The sequence below is a fragment of the Motacilla alba genome, chromosome 17, assembly GCF_015832195.1.
Source record: "Motacilla alba alba isolate MOTALB_02 chromosome 17, Motacilla_alba_V1.0_pri, whole genome shotgun sequence".
NCBI classification, from domain to species: Eukaryota; Metazoa; Chordata; class Aves; order Passeriformes; family Motacillidae; genus Motacilla; species Motacilla alba.
This window is the reverse complement of record NC_052032.1, coordinates 6,614,463-6,637,125: the sequence shown is the minus strand read 5'-3', so window position 1 is coordinate 6,637,125 and position 22,663 is coordinate 6,614,463. Positions and strand designations below refer to the sequence as shown.

Sequence of the window (22,663 nt, the reverse complement as noted above, 5' to 3'; positions counted from 1 at the left end):
CTCTTGGGCCCATTATGTCTTGACACTTAAATACAGGGTCAGTCCTCAGCCTTTTCAACAAGTCAGCAAGCCTCCATGGGCAGCAGCTCAATGATTCCAGAGGACAAAGACTTCTGCACTGGGTTTTTTTGATGCACAGATATAAAACCCAGCAGCTTGTCAACTATTAAGCAATATTTTCAGTAGAATAACAGGGTAATAAAGTACTCTCTCCCTTGATTTCCTGTAACTTTCCTTTTTTTTTTTTTGTGTGTGAAATTTAGTTGTAGCTACCTAACACAACTTCCTTCGCTGTTAGCTGCAACCCTGACTGCAGCAAGGCTGTGGCCATTAGAAAGCTGCACTTCTGAAAGTCTTCAGAAGTGAGAAAAGGCAAGACATAACATAGATATGCCTGGCATCACACTGTCAAGGTCACAGATACAGAAATGGTTTGTCAAGAATGCAGGGCAAGCTATGAAAATTAAACCCCCAAACTCCGCTGAGCATGCCCAGGTAAGTATTCCACAGGGAAAGGGTTCTATATCAAAATACCTGTTTAGCTTGATTTGTAGCAACAGTTGCCAAAACTTGATGGACTGCTTGGGCTGCAGAGTGAGGTACAGATGATCTTAAAAAGAAAAATTAAACAATTATATGAATAACTAGTCTGAAAGAGGATTTCCTCTCCTCTCAGAAAGCACAGCTCCCAGAAGCCTTGAACAACAGCCGCCATTAAAGATTCCACACACAACTCCAAAAGAACAAATCTGATTAGAGAATAAACCTCTTAAATGAATCAGCCACATTTAACAAAGGAAGTCTGTAAATGTGTTTAAACCTCCAGACTGAAACGATCAAGTCTTCTCCAGACACTCTTGTCTCTGAAGAGAGTCAGGGCTTTCTATTTTACAGGGAGTTGATGAAAAATCAGCAGGTAAGGGGATTACAATTTTATGCCTAGTGGATAACAAATTTAAGCAGCTTCCTTCACAATGTGGAGTCCAGACACGTACACGCAATGCTGAGTAAGGAGGCAAAGTTGGGAGGGGGTGGAGGGAGCATTTCCTGTCTTTGAAGTGTACTATAAACATTGACAAAGTCATGGAAAGAACTGTGATAAAATTAATCTATATTCTACATTGTAAGTTTGGTATTTCTGACCATGAAATAAAAACCCCCAGACAATTGCTGCAGAATGGCAGCATCTCATGGGCTGCAGGATCTGACCTTGGCGCTGTGGGGCACTAACAAATCAAACCAGTGCAACTTGGGAACAGCCAACCAGTTTTAGCATCTCCTCAAGTCTGTGGCCCACCACGTTCAGAAGCCTCACTGATCAATACCAGATCAGCTTAAATTCAACCACGATTGCATTCTCTTGGTGGCAAAGCCCAGCTTTCTTACCCAGGCAGGTTCCTTCCATCTTGACTTGGACCAGAAGTTCCCTAAGGCAATAACCAACCTCTGGCTGAGGCTGCAAATCTCAGGCAGTGAGCAAATTTGGGCACACAAAGTTGTTTGTCTGCTAAAGCATGAGGATTCCCAAACGGCATTTACTGTTTGGTCAGCTGCAGGCCAAGTCAAAGGAATTTTCTACCATTCTAAAGGAAGAGGACACACACATGAAACATTTTGCATGGACATTTGGTCTTGGATATGGTTTTGTGCCTTTAACAGCTTTGCCTTACTAGAAAGTCCTTCCTTCCAGCCATGAGTACTCTCCCTACATTGCCTGGCCTGGATTTGCCCTCTGCCCAAAGCAGAAGTACAGCAAACAATGAAAACTTCAAGATCAACACTGGAAAAAGCTGGTGTTGGGATGGTGCAGCTGTAGATTTCAAGCTTAGAACTGAACAAAGAAGAAAACAACAAAAAGTCTGTGAAATTCATGAGAAGGTGGGACTTGATCTCAAGATCACTTGACAATGCTGTGAAAATGCTGAGTTGACTTCAGTTGTGGAGGAAGTTTTCAGTGAAAAAATAATCCTATGTATTAGTAACTGGACTGGGACCACCAACACACCCAGTCACAGGGCACTGAACAACTGATAACAACTGAAAAATCATTCCTGCTTACCAACCAAAGAGTGTGTTGTGGCAGCAAAAGAGAGCCAGGATGTCTGAAGTAGCAAAAACTGGTGAATTAACTTTGCTGGGTGAATGCTCTTCATTTCAGTACTGAATCTGACTGGCAAGCACGGTTCATTTGGGCAGAATTTTTAAAAAGTACATTTTTATGAGGTCAGCTATAAAGTAAAACTGTAGAAAGCCTCCAAGATATCAAGCTGGCTGGTGCTCTCTAAATTAAAGATATCAATCAATACTGCCAGTCTAAAACTACTTGAAAGTAAGACAGGTCTTGAACTACACCAGTCTCATTACACATTGCTCACTCACAACCTTCTCTGTGCACAGCCAGTACTTTCTACTTTTTTTCATCATAGTTCTGATGAAACAGAGGGTGGAAAACTCTTCCAGGTCACAACACTACTTTTAGCAAAAAAAAATTCCCAAGTAGAGCTGTCTACAAATTTGACTTTCAAAAGCTGTAGCAATTCCCCTCCCCACTCCAGTTTATCCCTTTCAGGAAGAAATAAAATAGCAAAAAGTGCCCAAACTGTTTCTCAATTAAAATGCAAGAGAAACCATGAAGTAAATGTCAAGGTCTCCAGTTGAGTACCACCACTGTGAGACTGTTCCCTTTTTAAAAAGCTGAATCAAAGGAATTCCACCTTTTTTCTTTGACAGTGAAGAGTACACACAAATGTGTGAAAGCCAGTGGTGATGCAACAACAGCAATTGTTCCAGGAGCTGCACATACAGCTCACAGTTATATGGATAAAGCATTTGCAACTCCATATATAATCAGAGATATGTGGTGAATTGATCCCTCTTCATGCAGTAAGCCTAACTTTGCACAGACTTGTCAGTACTGCCCTTGCCTCCCCAGCCCACAACTGGCCGTGCACTGCCCTGGTCTTAAGCAACAGCATGAACTTCAAGCAAAGACAGTTCCAAGGTCATTACAATGACAGGGAAAAAGCCTAGTCCTAGGCTGGTGACAGAGCCTGGTGATAAGGAAGAAATCTCTGGAATGAGCTGAGCTGGCTGCTGTCTGCAGGAAGCAAAGCAGGGAAGCCAAGTGTTACAGCTAACTCACAATAAATGGTAACAAATTCAAGGTTAAACCCCAGAAGTTAATGTTCCTAGTTTACTCCTGAGGAAGAGCCCTGCAGCTCTGTAAGGTTCCAAAATGACTGACCCCTAGTGACACCTAACCCCTCAGTCAAAATTCTGATGTCAAAACATTTGAGACAAGTTTCCAGAAAAGCCAGAGCAGAGTTCTCCCTCCCTTCAGGGGTGAATCTGGGAACAGACAGAAGAGGAGTAACTCCAGAGAAGGTTCTCTCAGCAAAGGATGACAAAATAGAAGGAAAACATCTGGACAGCCTGAAATCACAGACCACACTCAGTGACAGAGGGCTGCAATTCCCTCACTGAAAGAGGTAGAACAGAGATAGTGATTTCAGAGATACCAGGGCCAAATTTCATATTAGCAGTAAAACCACTGAATCCCAAAAGGAGAGGATGCACATAAATGCATTTCACAGACAAATGGAGAAGGAGGTTAATACTGGTCTCATCATTTGTTCAGGACAAGCCATTAGCAATTCCTTGAATGACCTGGTAAGATCTTTCTTTCTTTCTTCCTTTCAATCCACAAACCCAATACACTCTTGTCTAAATGCACCCACTTGAGGTCTTACACAGCCAGACTCAGTAAAACGCTGCTACTGCTCCCCACTGGCAGATGTGCTCCAGTGCAAATGCTACCAAAGGCCACCAGAAAGAAGGGCAGCACTCACTCACCCTATTACTGCAGAGACTGCTGGGGTCAGTGCACCAGACTTGAGTTCCCGAACATTCACCACCTTAGGAACGTTCTTCAGAGTTGATTCAGTCAAGGAGGTGCTCACAGCTTTAAGAAACAAAAAAAAAAAAAAAAAAAAAAAAAAGAAAAAAAAGAAAAAAAAAAGGAGGGAAAAACCAAAAAACACACAGATGTAAAGAAAAACTCAATACACTAAGCATTTAATTTCATTCAATATGGCCTGAATAATTCCAAAAAGATTCATCCAAGATTTTAGAACATATATAGTGTACCTGGCCTGAAACATTTGGAACCTCAGATTTCATTGAGGACAAAAGAAGTGGGCAGCAATCTATATAGTTGGTACATTTTTTGTTTGCTGAGCAAATCTAATTATTATGAACTCTCTCTTACCAACATTTTAACATCTTCTGTTAACAGGAATGGGAGTTTCTCAGGTATTCTGTACTAGCAGCTTACAGGAAAAAGGAAGACAAAGGAACACTGGATAGCTCAGAGGTGCAACAACTACAGATGTGTGCCACATTTTGTTTGATGATCTCCTCCTTTGAGAGCACTAAATCCCTGTGAAAGCCCCATTCAGCTGCTCAGAGGTCACTTGGGCAATTAGCCATCCTTTTACCTGGGGACTGGTTAGCAGCCATCTGCCTCTGCAGAGCTGCAGCAGCAGCTGCCTGTGGTGCTGGAACAGTGACAGAGGGAGCAGGGGCTCCATGTTTCACAGTCTTTGTGGCAAGCATTGTACTGTCTGCCCCTTGTGGGATGATTCTGTTTGAAGATGTAGGCACTAAAAAAAAAAAACAAATTAACAAAAGTATTAGTTAAATGTTTCTCTATAAATCAGGGAGTCTTTGAAAGCCTTTGCTGAACTGCAGTTCCTCTAGGTACACAGCTTCCTTCTCACAGGATTCATGTGCAGGCCATTCAAACAATCAACACAATCTGTCCCTGGCAGATTTTGGTATATCCCAAGGAATTTAGTAAGTCTCAATAGATGCCATTTCAATGCATTAGAGGACTTCCAATTTGCTCTAACAGACACTTCTGCTGACACCTTATTTTTCTCTCTGGCTGCAGAGATTAAAGAAACCTCTCTTGCACAAGGAAAACTGAGAGTATGCAAATGCAGCTTTTACTGAGACTTGCTGGGCTCAGAACTCCTAACCTTGGCCACTCCAGTGTCTTAGTCTTTGGGCAATATTTTAGGTCACTGCAATTTGAAAGAACCAGGCTATCACAAACACACAATCAGTGAGTCAAGGTGTTTTAGTGCCCTTAGCTCAAGTTCATGAGGTTACAAAGCCACTCTGTTTTCTCCTAGGAAGCTGGCAAAGTAAATCTGTGTCCTGCAATCTCATTTCTCCAGGGCCTGAAACACTGGCAATGGATAATACAGTAGTTAAAGCTACCCACAAGACCACATTGAGAAGAGACACTGCAAACACAACTCACACAAAGTACCCAGGGAGAGGTGTTGTTTCCCAAAGGATGGAGACTGAGCCATCAGACCAGGCTGGACTGAGGGAGTTCGGACCACAGGAGCATGACGAGGGACTTGGACTGGGGCAGTCTCTTCTTCCTGGTCCACTGCTTGGGAATCATCATTCTCCAGTGACTGGGAAACTGAGGATGTTGAGCTGACTTCATCCAAATCTTCATAATATCTTGTGGACAAGAAGGCAGATCGGGACAAACTTGCTGCAACATCAAAACCAAAATTCAGTATTAAGTTGAGGGAACCATCCAGTGTAACAGCCATGACAAATGCACCCTATTTTAGGATGGTCTCCTATTGGCTTGTTTTATTCATGCATTGATAGGATTTGACTTCTTAACTGTCTGGAAAGGCAGCCTTCAACCAGAGAGCAACTGAAGGCAAGTCCTTCTGACAGCAGATGGGAGAACAGGAAAGGAGAAGTAGGGGTTGAGTAGTCAAAAGCTAATTTCAGGTCTCAGTCCAACAGCAAGTAAGGCATCCTCCCAGAAAGCATATCAGGCTTCTGTAGTCACTAAAGGTTTACCTGGAGCTGTAGATCTAATTGGTGGAGTTTTTCTCTTGGCTAGAAAATTCCTCAACTGTGCCTGCTTCACTGGGGATAACTTAGCTGGAAAATGGAAGGCAGTTATTAGTCTACAGTCAAACTGCAAGTCAAAAAAAAAAGGTAATTCACATTTATGGCAGGAAGAAAGAATAAATTACCAGGTGCTTTGGGCAGAGGTTTTGCATGTGATTTCAAAGTAGTTTTCATCAAATCGTTGCGCAGGCTTTCAAGGTCACTGTCAAAACTGGGACAAGGCAGAGCAGTGAAAAAACAGCAGCAGCAGAAAGCCAACCAAAGCAGGAACAAAACTGGGCCAAAATAGCCACTAGAACCACTGGCATATCTGGAAGAACTTTGCTCCGCTAGGTGCTGTCTGATGCATCTTTAACTATTTTGGAAACTTCAATAGTCATTCACTTCTTCCCCTGAAGCCAGACAGACAACCAGCAGTATCTCAGCCTGGAGGCTCTATTATTTCATTTACTAAAAAACTCTTTAAACTTTTAGGGGAAACTTCTGCTAAGCATCAAACAGTGTCCAAGAATACAACCAATGAACTTCTATATTACCTGGGCATGGTTTAGTATAATCTTTACAATGCCCTGTCCTCCCATACCATGCCCACAAAACATCACAGTCTGGAGGATGCACCCTTGAGAGGGTGAGAGAGGGAGGAATTCATGTTTGACACACCTCTGAGCACTGTTTAGAGGTGTATCACTGGGAACACTCCACTGAGATGTCTGGTTGTAGAGGCGCAGCTGCTGCAGGCTGTTCACCAGGTGGTTCAGTCTCTTCCTCTGCTGGTTGATGATTTCCCGGTTATTTGCCAGGGTGTTGAACAAAGTCTCTCGCTCAGGGACTATCAGACGCCTGCAGAGATCAGATCAAGAGACAGGGATGAGGACCATTCTGTGCATCTGGGTCACAGGCAGGCAAGCAAACACCAATGGTTTAGTGGTTCTGGCTACTGAAACTCAAGGTCAATCACCAAAGCAGTTCAGTTCATTTCAAATACAGATTTCTCCTTTGAATGTGCTGCCACTTTATGTATTTGGCTCATTTACTTTAAGATGTTTTATCTCTTAGAAAGGATTTCATTAGCTGCCATCAGTGAATTTCTGCAAAGCTTACAGTTTTTTTTCTATAAGCAGTATTTGCACTGTACACAGAGACACAACAAGCTTGTAACACGTATGAAGCCAGAGCATCTGAAACTAAGGCTCTCATTAGGTGTCTGAGACAAGCTTTACTCCCAGACCCCTCAAAAAAAAGTCATACTTTTAAACAGAAAAGGGTCTTTGTTGATTATAGACTAATTCCCAATTCACAGATGCAGTTCTGTACTCCAGTTTCAATTACTTACTTCTGCTTTCTCTTCTGTTCCAGGTGCCGGTCCCACTCCAAGTCCAGAACGTCGTTCACATCCTGAACAGCAAACTTCACGTACTGGTGCAAGCGCCGGATTTCCTGCCAGGCAAAACCAAGCGAGCTTTAAACTCATTTCAGAAATCTTAGTTTCAGCTGAAGACTCTTTGGGCTCATTCAGTCCAAGCCATAGAGCACTTGCCCGTATTTCTGCCTGGAAAGTTTTGCACAGTGAACCCAACAGGATGAAAATTCATGTAACAATCAATGGGGCACACATTATCCAGGGTTTGCCCTGGACATGTCACCTCAGCTCCCAGCTAAGAGTAATACTGTCCATAATATTTGCAAAACACTGTCAGGTTTTTACAAAAAGGATTTTACAAACACCAGGCATTATACAAAACAATCCTTATTTCAAATGCCACTTCCAGAGCATGAGTCATTTGGGCCCATCTTACAACACTGAAACTTCTAACAATTATAAGTGATCAAAGCTTTGCAGGCTGCTCACACGGCTCTAGAATATTAGCATTCACAGACTATGATTCATGAAAGCACTCACAAATGCTCACACCTCCCACATTAAGGCAAGGAATTAATTTGACTTTTATAGGTAGGAAAATAAAAATAAATAAAAAGCAAGGACAGAGAGTAAAGTGACTTATCTATGACCACATAGCTGCACAAGTGCAGCAGCTGTGCCAGAGACCTCCAGCCCCAATCTCTGCTCCCTAAACAAGCCCAGAGCTCAGTCTCATTCCTGTGATCCCTCCTGCCTGGCATGGCATGGCCCTGGCTAGAACTCCAGCATTGTAAAATGGAAATGGGAACTGCAGCTGGTTTCAGCTCATCTCAACAGAATGTTCACCTAAATACGATGAAGCAGCCAAGGAACACAGCTTGAGAAGAATTCCACTGCAAATGCTTTCAAGATACAGCATGGAATTCTAGTGGGACCTCTCCAACCTGAAAGCAAACCCAGTCCTGCTGTGGGATTAGTGTTATACACTGCCAAGCCCAGGTTTCCTTTCCCCAGCACCTCCGTGGCAGCAACTCTCTGGATAGCAAACTGGTAGAGCTGGACATCAGAAAAGTCTCAGGGTATTGAAAACTTCATTGGAAATTAAGACACAAAGCTGCTTAAGGGAGCTTTTCTCACCCAGGAGAATGGGGATGATGTAGACGGAGCAAAATTTCAGAGTCAGCACACAGCTTTCTCAAAGCAAACTTCCACAAAGTTGACCCAAAAGCTCTCTCATTCCATTCAAATCCACTTCCACTTCTCTCCCACTGTGTTCTACTTTCCTCATGGTCCTTTCTCTACACAGTGAAACACATACTTCAAGATTATCATCTCTCTGAAGTCACAAGTATAAGCTTCAAATGTCACAGAGACATGCTGGACATCAAAGCAGGCATGCAATTAAGACTGTGAATCAATCAACAGAATCCAGGTGAAGATTAGAGATCAGACCTAAAAGAAATTACTTTGTGTCAGCTGAGTTCTAATAACTGCGTGCATGGTCTTGATACCTAATGCCACAAAGATGACATTCAATTATGCCTTCAACCTGCCAGTCAAACCTCTTGAGGGGAACCTAGCAGTGTATAAAAGACCAAGTATCATGTGTAGGGCACATTCACTCTATTTTGCTTAGGGTAAATAGCCTTCATCACCAGAGCTGTAACAAAAAGTGCTTCACCCCTACTTTCTTTCTTGTCTTTGAAAGCTTCTTTATGTACTGCTGGTTAATCTTCCTTTGTGCCCCAGCTTTCAGAATATCATTAAGCTTTATGCTCCACCATCCATGAAATTAACCACACAATTCTGTAAGTCATAATAAATCATCAAATTGTTCCATAAGGCACTTGCTGAAGATAAAAATAATTCTAAGAACTCTTCTATAAAGTGTAGGAAAAAACCCAACATTCTTTTAACTAAATCCCTGAGCAAACACTACAGGCTGAGAAGGAACAGGATGTCAAGAGTCACATTCTAAGATCAGAATAGACTTAGATCTCAGGTGAACTACATCCCCTTCAGGAGGAGTTTTGAATCATCACTGCAAACGGCAACAACAGAGAGGAGCTTCAGGAGAGGATTTCCAGCATCTCTTGCAAACTCATGGAAACCAGAGCTCACCATACATTTACTAGACTATTTACTGAAACAGCAAACACTTCGGGCAGAACAACAATGCTAGGAACTTGCACACACACGCCTAAGTTTTATTTGATTTAAAGCTCTCCATCAGAATTTGGCTGACATGATTCATACCTGAAGCTGTGCTTCACTCTTGGGATCCAAAGGTTTCTTATAGAGCAAGTGTAAATACCCCGAGCTACGATTCTGTTCATTCTGTTCTTTAGCCTCTTCTACCCCTGCAAATCCCTCCAGCAGGGTTGTCTTCAGAATACTGATATCTCCATGAAGTGACTGCAAAGTGAAACAGAACAGATGGGACAAGGTTCAAGGTAATATTTTCTACTGCCATTTCTAGCACAAGGGCTCCTGCAAGCATCTGCCTGAAAGCACAAAGGCAAATGCCACCCCTTCATTAACACAGCAGAGTCAGATGTTCCCTCTACAGTTCAGCTGTAGCAGGTTAAGGAGGAACATCAGGTGAGGAAGAGTCACTGCTGGTTCACAGTTTGAAGACAGCCTGCTCACCTCTGTAGTCTCTTTAATTTCCAAGAGGAAGGTGTGAAGATCCTCTGACTCAGTTCGCAGCATCTTCATTTCATCTGGAGTTCCAACTTGGAAACAGGCTTTGGAAGTCCGGGCCTTCAGCTCCTCCATCTCCTTCTGGAAATGTGCAATCTGCAAGGCCAAGTGGAAGAAAGGGCAGCCACTGAAAACACAGCAGGGTCTGGAACAAATGTCTCAGCTCTTGGATCATGCCTCAACTACACCATAAACACTGGTCACTTTGCAGCCAAAGCAGGAAATTCTTCTTGAACATTAACAGGAAAGAATGCTCCATCTTCTCAGCACAGTGACTGAAGATGACTGAACAGGACACACAAATAACAACTACAAACCAGGCTGGTCTTCTTAGGAAAAACTTCCATTCTGATTCCTAAACTACTTACAGACACCATCAGAACACAGCTGAACGGAAGTGTTTGTGTGGCATTATGAAGATAACTGCTTGAAAATCTCACCTCCTCCCTGATTCCTGCTATGACAGGGTCTGATTCCTTCCACTGGTGGCTCTGTTTCTCTAAAGCTGTGCTGGGGAGTGCTGATTTGCCCTGGGGAAAAAAAAAGACAAAACCAAAACCAGTATTAAGGAAATATCCATTGCAACAGGGAGCTCAGAATATCAAAAAAGGCATGGTGCTAGAAACTCCATTCAAACACTCTGATTATAATATAGGTCAAAATGCAGCTCTCTAAAGACATGCAGAGAACATTGTTTAGAACCACAGATTTGCTACTGTTTCAAAATCAGAACTTAGCTAATTCTTTGACCCAAGAACACTAGTTTAGTCCAAGGAATTCTAAGCAATTCATGGGCCATGAAAAACATTCACCCTCCAAAGAACCCAGTCAAGTTCCTGTTACCTGAGTAGAGCTTGGCTTTGCTGCTGATGGGGTGATTTTGGCTGTCTTCTGTACCAAGGAAGCTGAAGAAGTATTTTGAGCAGGACGTGCCACTGGAATTTAATTAAGAACAGTAATTGATGAAGTTATACAAAGCTTGAGGAAACAGGCTGTGATCAGAAACAATCAGCACTATCAAATCCAAAAGCAGTAGTGCTATGGGCCCCAATGCAAGAACACACCTTACTCAGGTGCCTTTTCACTTCCATTCAACTTCTCTTGTGACTACTTTGAACTCTGGTCAATGCAGATGGAAGGTAAGGCACTGATTTGTGAGGCTGCCCAGAAACATTCAGAGCACTGAAAATGCCAGAACTTCTGGGTGAACTTAAGCAGCTGAATATAATTATTTCACATATGGCTCTCTGAGAAATAGAGCACAAATGGAAAAAATGCTCAGTTTCAAGACAAAGTGATTCACATCATGATGGTGTGCCAATCAGGAGGGCCTCTGGAGCAGGAAAAGCAACAGGACAAACAAGCAAAAACCCAAATGAAGCTCCCTGTGTCCTAAACTTTTAGATTTTTTACAATGCATTATTCCCAGCAATACCTGTGGCAGGCCCAGGGGATGAAGTCTTCAGTGGTGTGGTAGGAGGGGCTGCAACAGGCGTGGACTGGCTCAGAGAACCTCCAGGAGCAGTTTTGGAACTCGTTGAGAAGGAAAACATTGTGGAGGAGCTCTGCCCACTGCTGCTCGTGGGAGAAGAGGTGTCTACAGCACTGAACCTGCAACAGAATGAATAAATGAACAAGTGAATGAACGAATGAATGATTGAATGAGCATCCCCTGGGATCAGCAACTGCTCAAGCTCCAGATACAAATCATGAGAGTAGCTTCTGGAGATAGTGGGAAGGAGCCATCCAGGATAGCTTCTGAATACAAGGAACCACAAAGACTTCTATCTTAGATCCTCCTATGAGCAAAAGCTGAATGCCAGCAAAAAATACTACTCTATTTCAAATGCACCATGTCATTTTGCTCCAGCTATAGCAAATCTGAGCTGCCCTTCAGTGCTCATCTCAGAGTAAGGCTCAAACAGAAATTCTGCAAGAAAATATGAATTTCTATTCATTTGCAAACTCAGCTCCTCCAGGCAGCCAATTTAAATATTCAGCCAATTCACTGGTGTATCATTTGCTTTATACACAAAATATAAAAAGCCCTAAGAGCTCCCATCAGATTCTGGTGTAGTAAAGATTTTTTTCTAATTCAAAAATAATCATTTAAAGCATCAGAAATTTCTTATGATGCATTTACATGAAAGTTCCTTTCCTTAAAAAGCAGCTCCAATTAACACAGCTCTGTGTTTTAAACCACTTTTTCTAAAAATAAAGAGCAAGTCTCAGGAGTTGGAGGGAAGAGTGAGTATATGACATCTGAGAACACTCAAACCCTTTTTGCATAGTTTCTAATCAATATTCTTTTTTTTTCAGTCAGTGTGAACCAGCTTTGAAGATTCCAGATCCTGTGCTCAGTGAGCAAGTTTCCATTTAAGAACACAACCAAAAGGTCTGGCACCTTCTCTGCTGAACACAGAGTGGCAAAGCAATCCATCAGCTGTGCCTCCAGCTTCCTCTCAGGCTGGGGGTAAGGAACCTTCAACAAACTGCCAGAGAAACTTGAAATCACCACCCCACTAAAACAGTCCCAGGAAGAAGGGATTTCCCAGCAGTCCTTAGCCATGATTTCCATCAAACCAAAGCATGGAATCACTGTTTCATGCCTATGAAACAAAGATATAAAACTCCCTCCTAAGTCTCTGGCGATTTATCAGTCTAAATTTTTGGCATTGTCCCTTGACTAGTACCCATGAACATAACCTCAGGCATGGGAAGCACTGAGGGTTTCCACAGCCACAACACTCTTGGATAAAGAGGGGCTTCCTCAGTGCTTTCCTGGGAATGTGGGGAGCTGTTGTCAGGGCAAAAAGCCAGACACCATCTTCAGAACTACCATACATTATCCATGCCTGCAGCAATTTAACAAGTATCCAGCCCCTGCATTCACTGCTGAATCTATTTACTTCTCATTGAGGTTCACTTTGACCGAAGAAGCTGAAGGTGCAAAAGATGACTTCTGTGCAGCAGGTGCTGTGGAGAGCAGTGGCCCTGATGAGCTGTCTGCAGCTGGTTTAAAGTTCATGGAGCCAAAAGGAAAAGAGGTGGCAGGAGCTGCTGTAGTGCTGCCTACAGAAGCAGGAGTCATAGATGCCTTGGAAGAAGGAGAGGAGAAGGAGAATGTTGCTGCTCCAGTCAGAGCAGGAGTCTGGGCTTGCTTGGAGGCATCAGTGGCAAAGGAATACGGTGGAGGATCACTGCCTGTGGAGCCAGGAGTCTTCACAGCTGAGGGCATGAAGGAAAAAACAGCTGCTCCACTCCCTGCTGGAGGCTGACTTGAGCTGGGCACAGCGGGAGCAACAGCTGGTGCTGTGTCAGGCTTCAGAGAAGTTGGAGGAGTGGATGGACTTGCGGCAGCACTCCCTGCAGGAAGAGAAATGGGAAAGGAGGAGGCTCATGGGGCTGCACTGAGTAATGGCAGAAGGTACTGCAAGGCCAAATCTGTTTGATATGGACAGCTCAGCACTGCTTCTCTCACTGGACAGTGAGGAAGAGAGATGGCAGAGCTGGGCTTGCAGTCCCCAATGCCAGCAAGTGATACAGAAACTGTACAAAGTCATGATCACTAAAACAATCTGTTCAGATTAATGCTGTCTGCAGTTTCCTGTGAAAAAGCTTCACCTTCCTCCATTGATTTTGATGAGGTTCCTGCCATCTCAAATAAAATAGGCAGTAAGCATACAAGCTAGCTAGCACTGCAGGAAGGCAGGCTGCCAAAAACCAGCTCTGTGGCTGGGAAAGGAGAAGCACATTTGGGCACAGGGAAGAAAATGGTGCATTTGCAATTATTCCTCCATGAATGCAGACAAGCAAAACAATATCTTACCTACCCACATCACACTACACAGGGCAACACATCTATAACTCAAAACAAAACTACTCCTCTTCACCTGCTGACACAATTTTCACAGTGCTGAGGAAAGCTTTAAATAGGATTTAAACAGAATTTTGTTTAAATAGGATTTTTCTGCAGTCAAACACCTTAGTTCATATCATGACTTCCTGTGGCAAAACTACGGGGGAAAAGCCATCACTTCTCTGAAGTGTGCAGGCCATGCTCAGAGCTGGGCAAAGAGCCTCCTAAAACTGGTTTGGCCCTATTCTCCAAAGGCTGATTGCTCAGGGAAGTCCAAATGCACAGCATGCAAAGTGCTTGAGATGCCACAAACAAACAGGTTTAAAGGCTGGACTTGATCTTAGAGGTCTTTTCCAAACTAAATGATTCTGTGATTTGGTGAACGGGACTAGGAAACTTCACACTCATGTACAAAAGACAGGGAACAGTCCTGGGAGCTCAAAACACCCAAGGACTGCTCCTGATTATCATTATGAAAAAAAAACATGTTTTCTGTGACCACATGTGTCTGACTACTGAACTGACAGATCAGTATGACAAAGATCCACAAATCCAAGTGCTCCCCTAAGCCCCTGGAGCACTCACCTGCTGCCTTTGGAACTCTCTCCCCCACCAACTGCAGTGGCTCTGGGGTCACAATAAGTGACCTGACTCCTGGGTTTTGGTTGATCATGTGAAATGGGCAAAGTACACCATCCGTAGAGAGCAGGATCAGAACTGGAGCTGGAGAAAGGATCTTCTCATCACCTGCCAGAGACCACACACGTAAGTCCTGCAGTCAAAGCTTCCTATTCTGTTCCTACTGGAATTGCCACCTTCAGGTGACTTTCTTCACACAATATTTCTTACATTTCTACCGCCTTGCTTTCATTTGCATCTCTGTTCCCTTGCTTCTCTGTCAGTGCTCAGATCTCTTTCTTTTTCCTTTTGTATTCCTTTATGTTCCCGACTTCATGTTTCATAAAAGGGTTATTTGACAATTGAATGTCATCTCCTGAATGACAAAGCCCAACTTTCACCCATCAATTCCTGTGCCAAGCTTTTTCACATTTTGAAGCAGTCATTTTTCCTCACTGACACTCTGCTCCCTCCTTCAATTCCTTTCAGCAATCCCCACATTCCACTGGGCCCTGTCCCCTCATTAACATTCATATGCATAAACTACAAAACAGAATTGCTACATAGGAAGCTTTTTAACTTTAAAGAAAGCCAACATCAAACAAATATCCTCGTGATCTGAACCACTGATATAAAATACTTGTGTTTTATGCAGCTGCTTTGCGAGTCTGCTTCAGTACAAAAATTCTCAGAATAGTTAAAGGCCCCAGAACACTCTCTATTTTTAAAATTCTGTAATGGTTTAACTGTGCTTAATTACATGCAAAAACCCAAACCCAACACATGCAGAGTGCAGGAGAAATCTGCTATAATCATGGTGCTTTGTTTGTCAGGCAGCACAGTGAACCGTCATTTTTCTTTACTATTGGTTCTTCAGGAAAACCATGCTAGGGAAGGGCAGTTTCCACTTGGGAACAAGCTCCAGGACAAATCAGGTTTCTCTGCAACCTAAACCTGCTGTGAACTACAAAGCCAATTAATGTGTAGCCAAACCCTTGTGTCAGAACACTGAGAATGTGTTAGCAAAAAGCTTCTCCAAAAACCTTTTTAGAAACTCTGAGGCAGCACAACATAGGCTTTAAAAAAATCTGTCCTGACAGATTTATTAATCCAGTAACTGTATAGATTAATAGAGAAAAGGCTTCAAATTCGATTTGGCACTCAAGTATAATGTTTGACCTCAATCCCCTACTGTAGGTTTTTTTTTTCAGGTAAAGGTCTCAGTTAACTGGCACCCTCCTGTGCTCTTCAGGAACTCCTGACTGCAGTACCTTCCACCCTGCCTGAAGGCATCTCTATTTCCATCTGTCTCTGGCCTTCAAGGTAGAATTCTCAGAATTCACTGAGATACAACACAATAGCTCAGATGTAGCTTCAGACTTTGACAGAGTACTTTGAAGGGCCTTCAGGCAGCACAGAATGTACAGCAATAATGCAGCTGAGATGTAGAGCACAGCAGGGTTTAGGCAGTACAGACCCTGGGCTTTAATGCAGAATTAAAACCTACGCATTCACCTCAGCAATCTCTGCTGTTTCTGGCTTTGAAACCAGCCCACTTTGCCTTTAGATCCATGCAAATGTACTTGATACAAAACAGTTCTGCAAGGGCATAAGTGACAAGAATAAAGAACACCTCATGGGCAGCCTGAAATGCCCAGTGTTAGAACACAACTCCTTTAAACTCACTAAAATCCCAGTTCTGGGGACAGATGTAACTCAGGAGCTTTGTTTGCCATGTCTGTTGGTGTCATATCCCAGGATGCTGAAAGCTCCAGGAAAAAAATGTATTTAACACTTCACCCCTGAATCCTTACACAGAAGTAAAGCCACGTGCTGTGGGTTTGGTATTAAAACAGCAGGAGGTGTGTCAGTCTGCCTTTCAGAATGATCTCCCAGAATATGAGCACAAGGCTGCCCCTCAAAAATATCAAATATACTGAGATTTTTGGACTACTCCACAAGACTTACTGATCACGATGGGCATGTTACTGGTGTAGTCCACAGCAACACCAACGGGCAGAGTGTCATCGCTTTTATCCGTCAGAGGAAGTTCTGCTCTGCTCGAGTCCTCCAAAACCCAGGATTCCCAGTTCTGCAAAAAGTAAAATTATTGTTACATCAACTACTGCTTTCCTGTGACCAGCCTTCTTCAGCACTCCAGCCCACAACAGCTGAAACATCAGGTAGAGAGTATCTACTTAAATCTGTCAGATTAACAAACGCCACAAAGATCAGGGTCCTTCACAGATTTGTGTGTGACTTCTCATGTATCACTGCAGGTCAGAGGTCAGACATTTTTAATGCTTAACTTCAACAGATGACCTCACATCAATCACTTTATTATAAATAGTGAGTTCGACCAAATCTTGAGACTGCCAAGTGAATAATGAAAAACAGACTTCTGGTACTTGGTTCACAACACACGTCTCTTGTTCATCTAAGAATTATCTTCAGATTATGTACAATTCAGAAGCTTGTTTAGTTTTGGGATGTCTTTAAAAAATCATCATCTCATTGTATTCCAGGTCTTTATATAGGTTATAGTTGGGGAAAGAAAATGTACATTTGCACAGATGCAACACAAAATAATATTCCAAAATTGAGTAAAAATATTACCTGATCCCCCTGCCTGGCAAGAATGCTGACTTCTGTGGAAGCTGCTGAAGCTGCCAGAACTAGATCCCTGTAAGCATGGACACAAACAGGTTAAAACTGACATGGCAGTCCACTGCAAGGTCTACAAAAAGGAGGAACACAATCTATGCAGAAGCACTGACCCCTCAGACATGCATCCCAAGGGAAGGAGCTTGCCATGATTCCTGCCACTCACCATTCCTCCACAAAATTGAGGAAGTAATGATGCTGTCTCTCAGTGCAGCTTGTGTAGCATGGCTCCATGAAATTCACAAACTTCTCTGGTCGCTTCTCTTCCTTTTTCTGTAGGATCAACATCGATAATTTATCCTTCAATGCACAAACCAAGCAATCTCCCTTCAATTTGACAGTATCAGGGCACACCAGTAACATCATAATTGGATCTCAGCAGAGAACAATTTACTCATTGATTTTCAGGTGGATCCTGCTTCCTCCACTTAATCCCCCAAACTCAATCCCATGATTTACAGCACTACCAAACTCAAATTCTATGTGGTGCCAATGTCAACAACAAAAGCAACTCCCCATTGTCATGAACAAGTCAGGAACAAGCAGCAGACACTTGTGTCATTGTGACTGCTGGCACTTACAGGCAATATGGCTATGACCACTTGTGGAGACATCTCCAGTGTCCCATCAGCCTCAGCATACACAATGGCAAAGACATACGTGCCAATCCAAAGTACATCCAAAACTGAAAGAGAAAGCAAATACCTTCAGCCAGAAACACTTTACAGTAATACTTTCTTGCTGATTTTAACTGTGCACAGCACACAAAAGGAAATGACAAGCAAATGGCAACTAATTCCTAAACTACCAAGCTTAAGAATCACAGAAAATCACACTGCAATTTCCTAACCAGTGCTATACAGCTGCTATAACTAAATACAACAGGGGGAACAATGAGTAAAATACTTTTGAAGAGAAAACAAGTTAAAAAGTAATAAAAATATGCACCTTTAACAGGATTGTCCGAGTCATAAAAGGGAGGACAAGGGATTACTTTCTTCTCCTGCAGATTCTGCAAATAAAACAACGACTCTCAAATATACAGAAAAGGCAATGAACAAATCCAACTGCAAGTTTTGCAGAAAGCACAGAAAACTGGTTTAGAACTCACCCATCCTTTAGCAATCATGGGCCACTCTGAAATCATGACTTCAGTGACCAGTGCAAATTTTAAACTAAACCAAATATTGGCCTAAGACACTTGAGTATTAGTGAAGCACTTGGGTAGCATCACGTGGCTCACACCACGTGCCACCTAACCAAATTCTGTAGTTTGTGATACAAAAACTAATCAGCCAACCAAAAAAAAAAACCAATCAACAACCCAAACTAACAAAATACCAAATTTTAAACTCCTGAAATCATAAGGCCTTAACACCACCAATACTCACAGGCAGATATTGCACCACGGTGCCATTCTGCCTCCCTGCAGCCAGTTGTTTTCCCTTTGGGCTCCAACACACTAGGCAAAAAAATAGAGAATTTCATTAGCCCTGAGGAACTGGAGAGTTACAAAGCCACACAAAAACAGGACCAATAAATTAAAACTGCTGGTTTTTTCAGTGAAAAGAAATCATGAATCTGAATCAAACAAGGCATCATCCAGTCATAGAGAAGGCAAGATTATACAGGTCAAAACCCAACAGGTGATGATGCTTATTTGCATGTTTTCCTGGAAATGAGTCAAGCCTGAGACAGCACAAACCACAGGTGGGCACGTTTGGTAACTCACAAGACTCAGCTGCTGCAATCACCTGGGAAAGAATAAGTCCATTGCAAGACCTTTTCTGAGTCTCACTGAGTTTAAACCCTTCCTTTTTGTGAAGAATTTTAAGAATCCTCTGCCTGCGACAAGCAATCTGTGATTATACACCTCTTAATCAGTGTTTCCTCTTTAGTGTCCAACATTCTGCGTGCCCTCCAAGGCTGCCACTCACCAGATGTGACAGCAGCAGAGGATGGGAGTGTGGCATAGACCTTCACAGAGTCTGTGACCTGCAGGACAGAGATGCTGCCATCGGACAGGCAGATGGCCACCATGGTGGGACTGGCAGGGTTCCACTTCAGGTCGTTGACCGTGGCTGCACTTCCCGAGTCCTTGGCCAGTTTGTGACAAGCAAATGCATGTTTCTGCTGTTTTGCCTTTTAGGAAAGACAAATACACAAGACAGTCAAAGTGGAGTACAAAACAAAACCCTCCTGAAGCCACAGTTCAAAGCAGTTTTGACACGCCTATAAATTAATGACTGATAAAAACAAGCAGATTTTGAGCAACTCCTTTACAAGACAACCCTCACAGAGACAGAAAATCCCACCCCAGCTACACCTCTCCTCTGCTGTATTCTGAAAAAAAACCCAAGCCCCAAACCAAAGGCAAACCCACTTGGCATATGCTGTACCTGATTTAGGAATGTGCGGACATCAAAAAAGCTGATGAAGGACCCGACCTCACTGGACATCATACAGACAGACAGGGTGAGATTGTCACAGCTCAGAGCCAGGTGCTGCATAGGAAACTTCATGGGAACCAGAGTACTCTGAATATTCTCCACTTAAAACACAAAAGGAAAGGAAGATGCAATGAAGGGGACATATTTAAATAGCAGGAATTGTTCTTGTAAAACAAGATGACAAATTTATGCAATAATCCTCAGTCCCATGAACAGCAGCTATCAAAGGTAACACGTAGAAAAATTGAATGAAAGCAAATCCCTTCATCTCTATTAATACAATCTTGAGAGTTGCCAAATTTCTGAGAAAAGAAAATATCACTTTCCTTCCTCAGTAACCTGAGTAATAATAAGTGGAAAGATTTTTTGCTTTATTTATGTATGTAGAGAGTGGAACAGTCACTAAGGAGAACGAAAACCATTTTGCACTCAGGTGGTGGAACAATGGCTGCTTCTCCTCTCCTGGACAGTCATTTAGCCAGAGTGGGTAACTCAGTGTGAAAACTCCCTCGGTGTGTCCCTCCACTCTCACACATCCCTGACACATGCACAGGCTCACAGCTCAAAGAATGGCTACCAACCATTGCTCCTGCCTTCCCTCACAAGAAAACGTGGCAATTCAAATGCCTGGCAAGGACTGTAACACGTATCAGAAGCCAAGAGCTCCATGTCATAAATCCCCTATAAACCCGTCTCTGCCAAAGCCGTGAGATTTAAGTGGGTCTTACCGATTTTATTGGGATCTTCTCCCAGCTGTTTCTGCATGAGAAGATCTCTGGTGTGGAAGATCTGCAGGCTGGTCCCTCCACCAGCAAAGACCAGCCCATATTTGTTGGACACCGCGAGGAGGCTGGAGCGCTCTTTGGGAAGATCATCAGGAGCATCAAAGATGCGAACCTTCTTCAGAGCTCTGAACTGAAAATCCTGTTTGAGAGAGGTGGGAAGAGGCTGTTCACATGCTGCCCAAGAGGTACAGTTTACTTTGGCTTCTCTAAGACATTAAGTGCAGGAGCCTCTCCATGAGAGCTGCCAATGCCTGCCACACACCCAGGCAGCCTCTGGCCACTCCATCACATTTACTGTCTCAACCATAAAAAACTGAGATCACACCACTTTTTTTTTTCCATTGGTTAAGTCTCTCTGGTACCCATTGCTTGTGTTCATAAAATCTGCCTGGGACATCTGATTTCTCAGGAGCACACCAGAACCAGCCAAGGGATACAGAGGAAAAGAGAAAGGAATAAAGAAAAGATGGGACAGGACGGAACAAAACTTGCTGCTACAAGGCAAACATTTGCTAACCTACATGCCAGTAACTCCAGTCAAGCACCCGAGTTATTCCCAAATAACTGCCACTAAATAAGTACATTCCTGCAATCTGAGGAGGATGAAGGAACTCAGAAGCTTCTGCAAAACAAACAGCCCAACTACCCTGTTTCTGAGGGCAGAAGGCAGCTGCACAAAGAACCATTATCACTCCAGGAATCTGTTCCCCCATGTCCCTTCTTACCCAGCCTCACAGTAACACTGGGTGACACAGGACAAGCTAGGCTGGCACTACACAGCAATGCTCCAGCTCACACTGCCCCACAGCCACACATCCCCAAACCAGGTGATCCCAGCACAAGACTGACAGGAGGATTTAGAAACGTATCACTCTTCTTCCAAAACAAGGTTCCTCCAACTCTTCTTCATCCCTGAAACTGCTCAAGGATGAGGCTTGGAGCAACCTGGTCTAGTGGAAGGTGTCCCTGCCTGTAGCAGGGGTTAGAATGAGTTGAGTTTTAGGATTCCTTCCAACCCAAACCATTCTGTGATTCCCTCCCCAAGCATTAAACACCCCTCTACACCAAGGCCATGCCAGCCTTCCCTTTTCCACCCCACAGGCTTGTACCACACTACGCTGGAAAGTCCCCAGATATTTGAAAGCCCTCAAGATTGCCCAAAAAGGCTGTGGAGTGTCTCTCACTGGAAATATTCCCGACCCGTTTGGACGCAATCCGGTGCCATGTGTTCTGGGACGAACCAGTCTGAGCAGGGAGCTCAGTTTGACTAGATGACCCACTGAGGTCCCTTCCAGCCTGACCCATCCTGCGGCTGTTCCACAAACACTGCAAGGATGTCTCAAAAAGCCCCGCCATATCCCGAGCCGACCCTCCCGGTTTGTCAGCGCCACGGTCCCCACACCAAGCCTCCCCCAGCACCCACCACCTCTCGCAGCCCAGGCCGAGCCTCCTCCAAGCCCCGTCCCCCTCCAGCTCCAAGCCAAGGCCCCCCGGCCCGAGTGAAGCAGCCTGTCCACCCTTCCCCCCGTCGTGCTGCGCTCACAGCCCCGCTCTCCCCCGCCTCACCTTCATCTCCCGCTCGGGGATCACGTCCATGTCGTCCCCCATGGCGGCCCCACGGCCGCGGTCCCGCCGCCCGCGCTCCGCCGGGAGAGCCCCGCGCGCCGCTTCCGCTTCCGGCGGGGCCGCTCTGGCCGCGGCTCTCACTGCTCCGGGTCCTCCCAGCGGCTCCTCCCCTACAGCAGCTGCGCTTAATAAACCCTCTTTGCACAGAGTCAGATTGGAAAATATTTCTGGAACTATCGAGTCCAACCTGTGACCGAACACCACCTTGTCACTCAGCCCACAGCACTGAGTGTCGTTCCTTAAACACCTCCAGGGACTGTGACTCCACCACCCCCCCGGGAGCCCGTTCCGATATCTAACCACCCTTTCTGTGAAGAAATTCCCCCAGTGTCCAACCTAAACCCCCCCGGCGGAGCGGAAGGCTGTGTGCTCTGGCCCTGATTTTTCCACGCGTTCTGAGGCGCTGGGAGCCGCAGGACGCCCGTGCCCCGCTCCGCCCTGAGGGCAGCAGCCCTGAGGGGACAGACCCCGCTGACACCGGGGATGGGTTCCGGCTGTCCCTGCCGAGCCACGGAGGGGCCTGAGGGGACAGACCCCGCTGACACCGGGGATGGGTTCCGGATGAACCGGGGATGGGTTCTGGCTGTCCCTGCCGAGCGGCCTGAGGGGACAGACCCCGCTGACACCGGGGATGGGTTCCGGCTGTCCC

The 22,663-nt window shown here is 44.3% G+C and overlaps 1 protein-coding gene across 2 annotated transcripts in view; it reads right to left on the bottom strand.

Moving 5' to 3' along the window:
- The window catches only part of NUP214 (nucleoporin 214), a 38,883-nt gene extending 16,796 nt beyond the window's left edge, over positions 1-22,087 (bottom strand). For both annotated transcript variants that reach the window (XM_038156473.1, XM_038156474.1), the window contains exons 1-25: positions 21,955-22,087; positions 20,332-20,527; positions 19,553-19,704; positions 19,091-19,295; positions 18,545-18,615; positions 18,102-18,165; positions 17,735-17,838; positions 17,320-17,426; positions 17,106-17,172; positions 16,458-16,581; positions 14,457-14,618; positions 12,922-13,378; positions 11,448-11,623; positions 10,856-10,947; positions 10,453-10,542; positions 9,959-10,108; positions 9,566-9,724; positions 7,283-7,386; positions 6,610-6,789; positions 6,075-6,160; positions 5,896-5,979; positions 5,327-5,572; positions 4,497-4,661; positions 3,853-3,961; positions 535-610 (exon numbers count right to left, since the gene is read on the bottom strand). In XM_038156473.1, the coding sequence (XP_038012401.1) occupies positions 535-610; positions 3,853-3,961; positions 4,497-4,661; positions 5,327-5,572; positions 5,896-5,979; positions 6,075-6,160; positions 6,610-6,789; positions 7,283-7,386; positions 9,566-9,724; positions 9,959-10,108; positions 10,453-10,542; positions 10,856-10,947; positions 11,448-11,623; positions 12,922-13,378; positions 14,457-14,618; positions 16,458-16,581; positions 17,106-17,172; positions 17,320-17,426; positions 17,735-17,838; positions 18,102-18,165; positions 18,545-18,615; positions 19,091-19,295; positions 19,553-19,704; positions 20,332-20,527; positions 21,955-21,996 (3,468 nt within the window). In that variant the 5' untranslated portion in view covers positions 21,997-22,087. The remainder of the gene's footprint in view (positions 1-534; positions 611-3,852; positions 3,962-4,496; positions 4,662-5,326; positions 5,573-5,895; positions 5,980-6,074; positions 6,161-6,609; positions 6,790-7,282; positions 7,387-9,565; positions 9,725-9,958; positions 10,109-10,452; positions 10,543-10,855; positions 10,948-11,447; positions 11,624-12,921; positions 13,379-14,456; positions 14,619-16,457; positions 16,582-17,105; positions 17,173-17,319; positions 17,427-17,734; positions 17,839-18,101; positions 18,166-18,544; positions 18,616-19,090; positions 19,296-19,552; positions 19,705-20,331; positions 20,528-21,954) is intronic.
- Between the last annotated feature and the right edge of the window lie 576 nt (positions 22,088-22,663).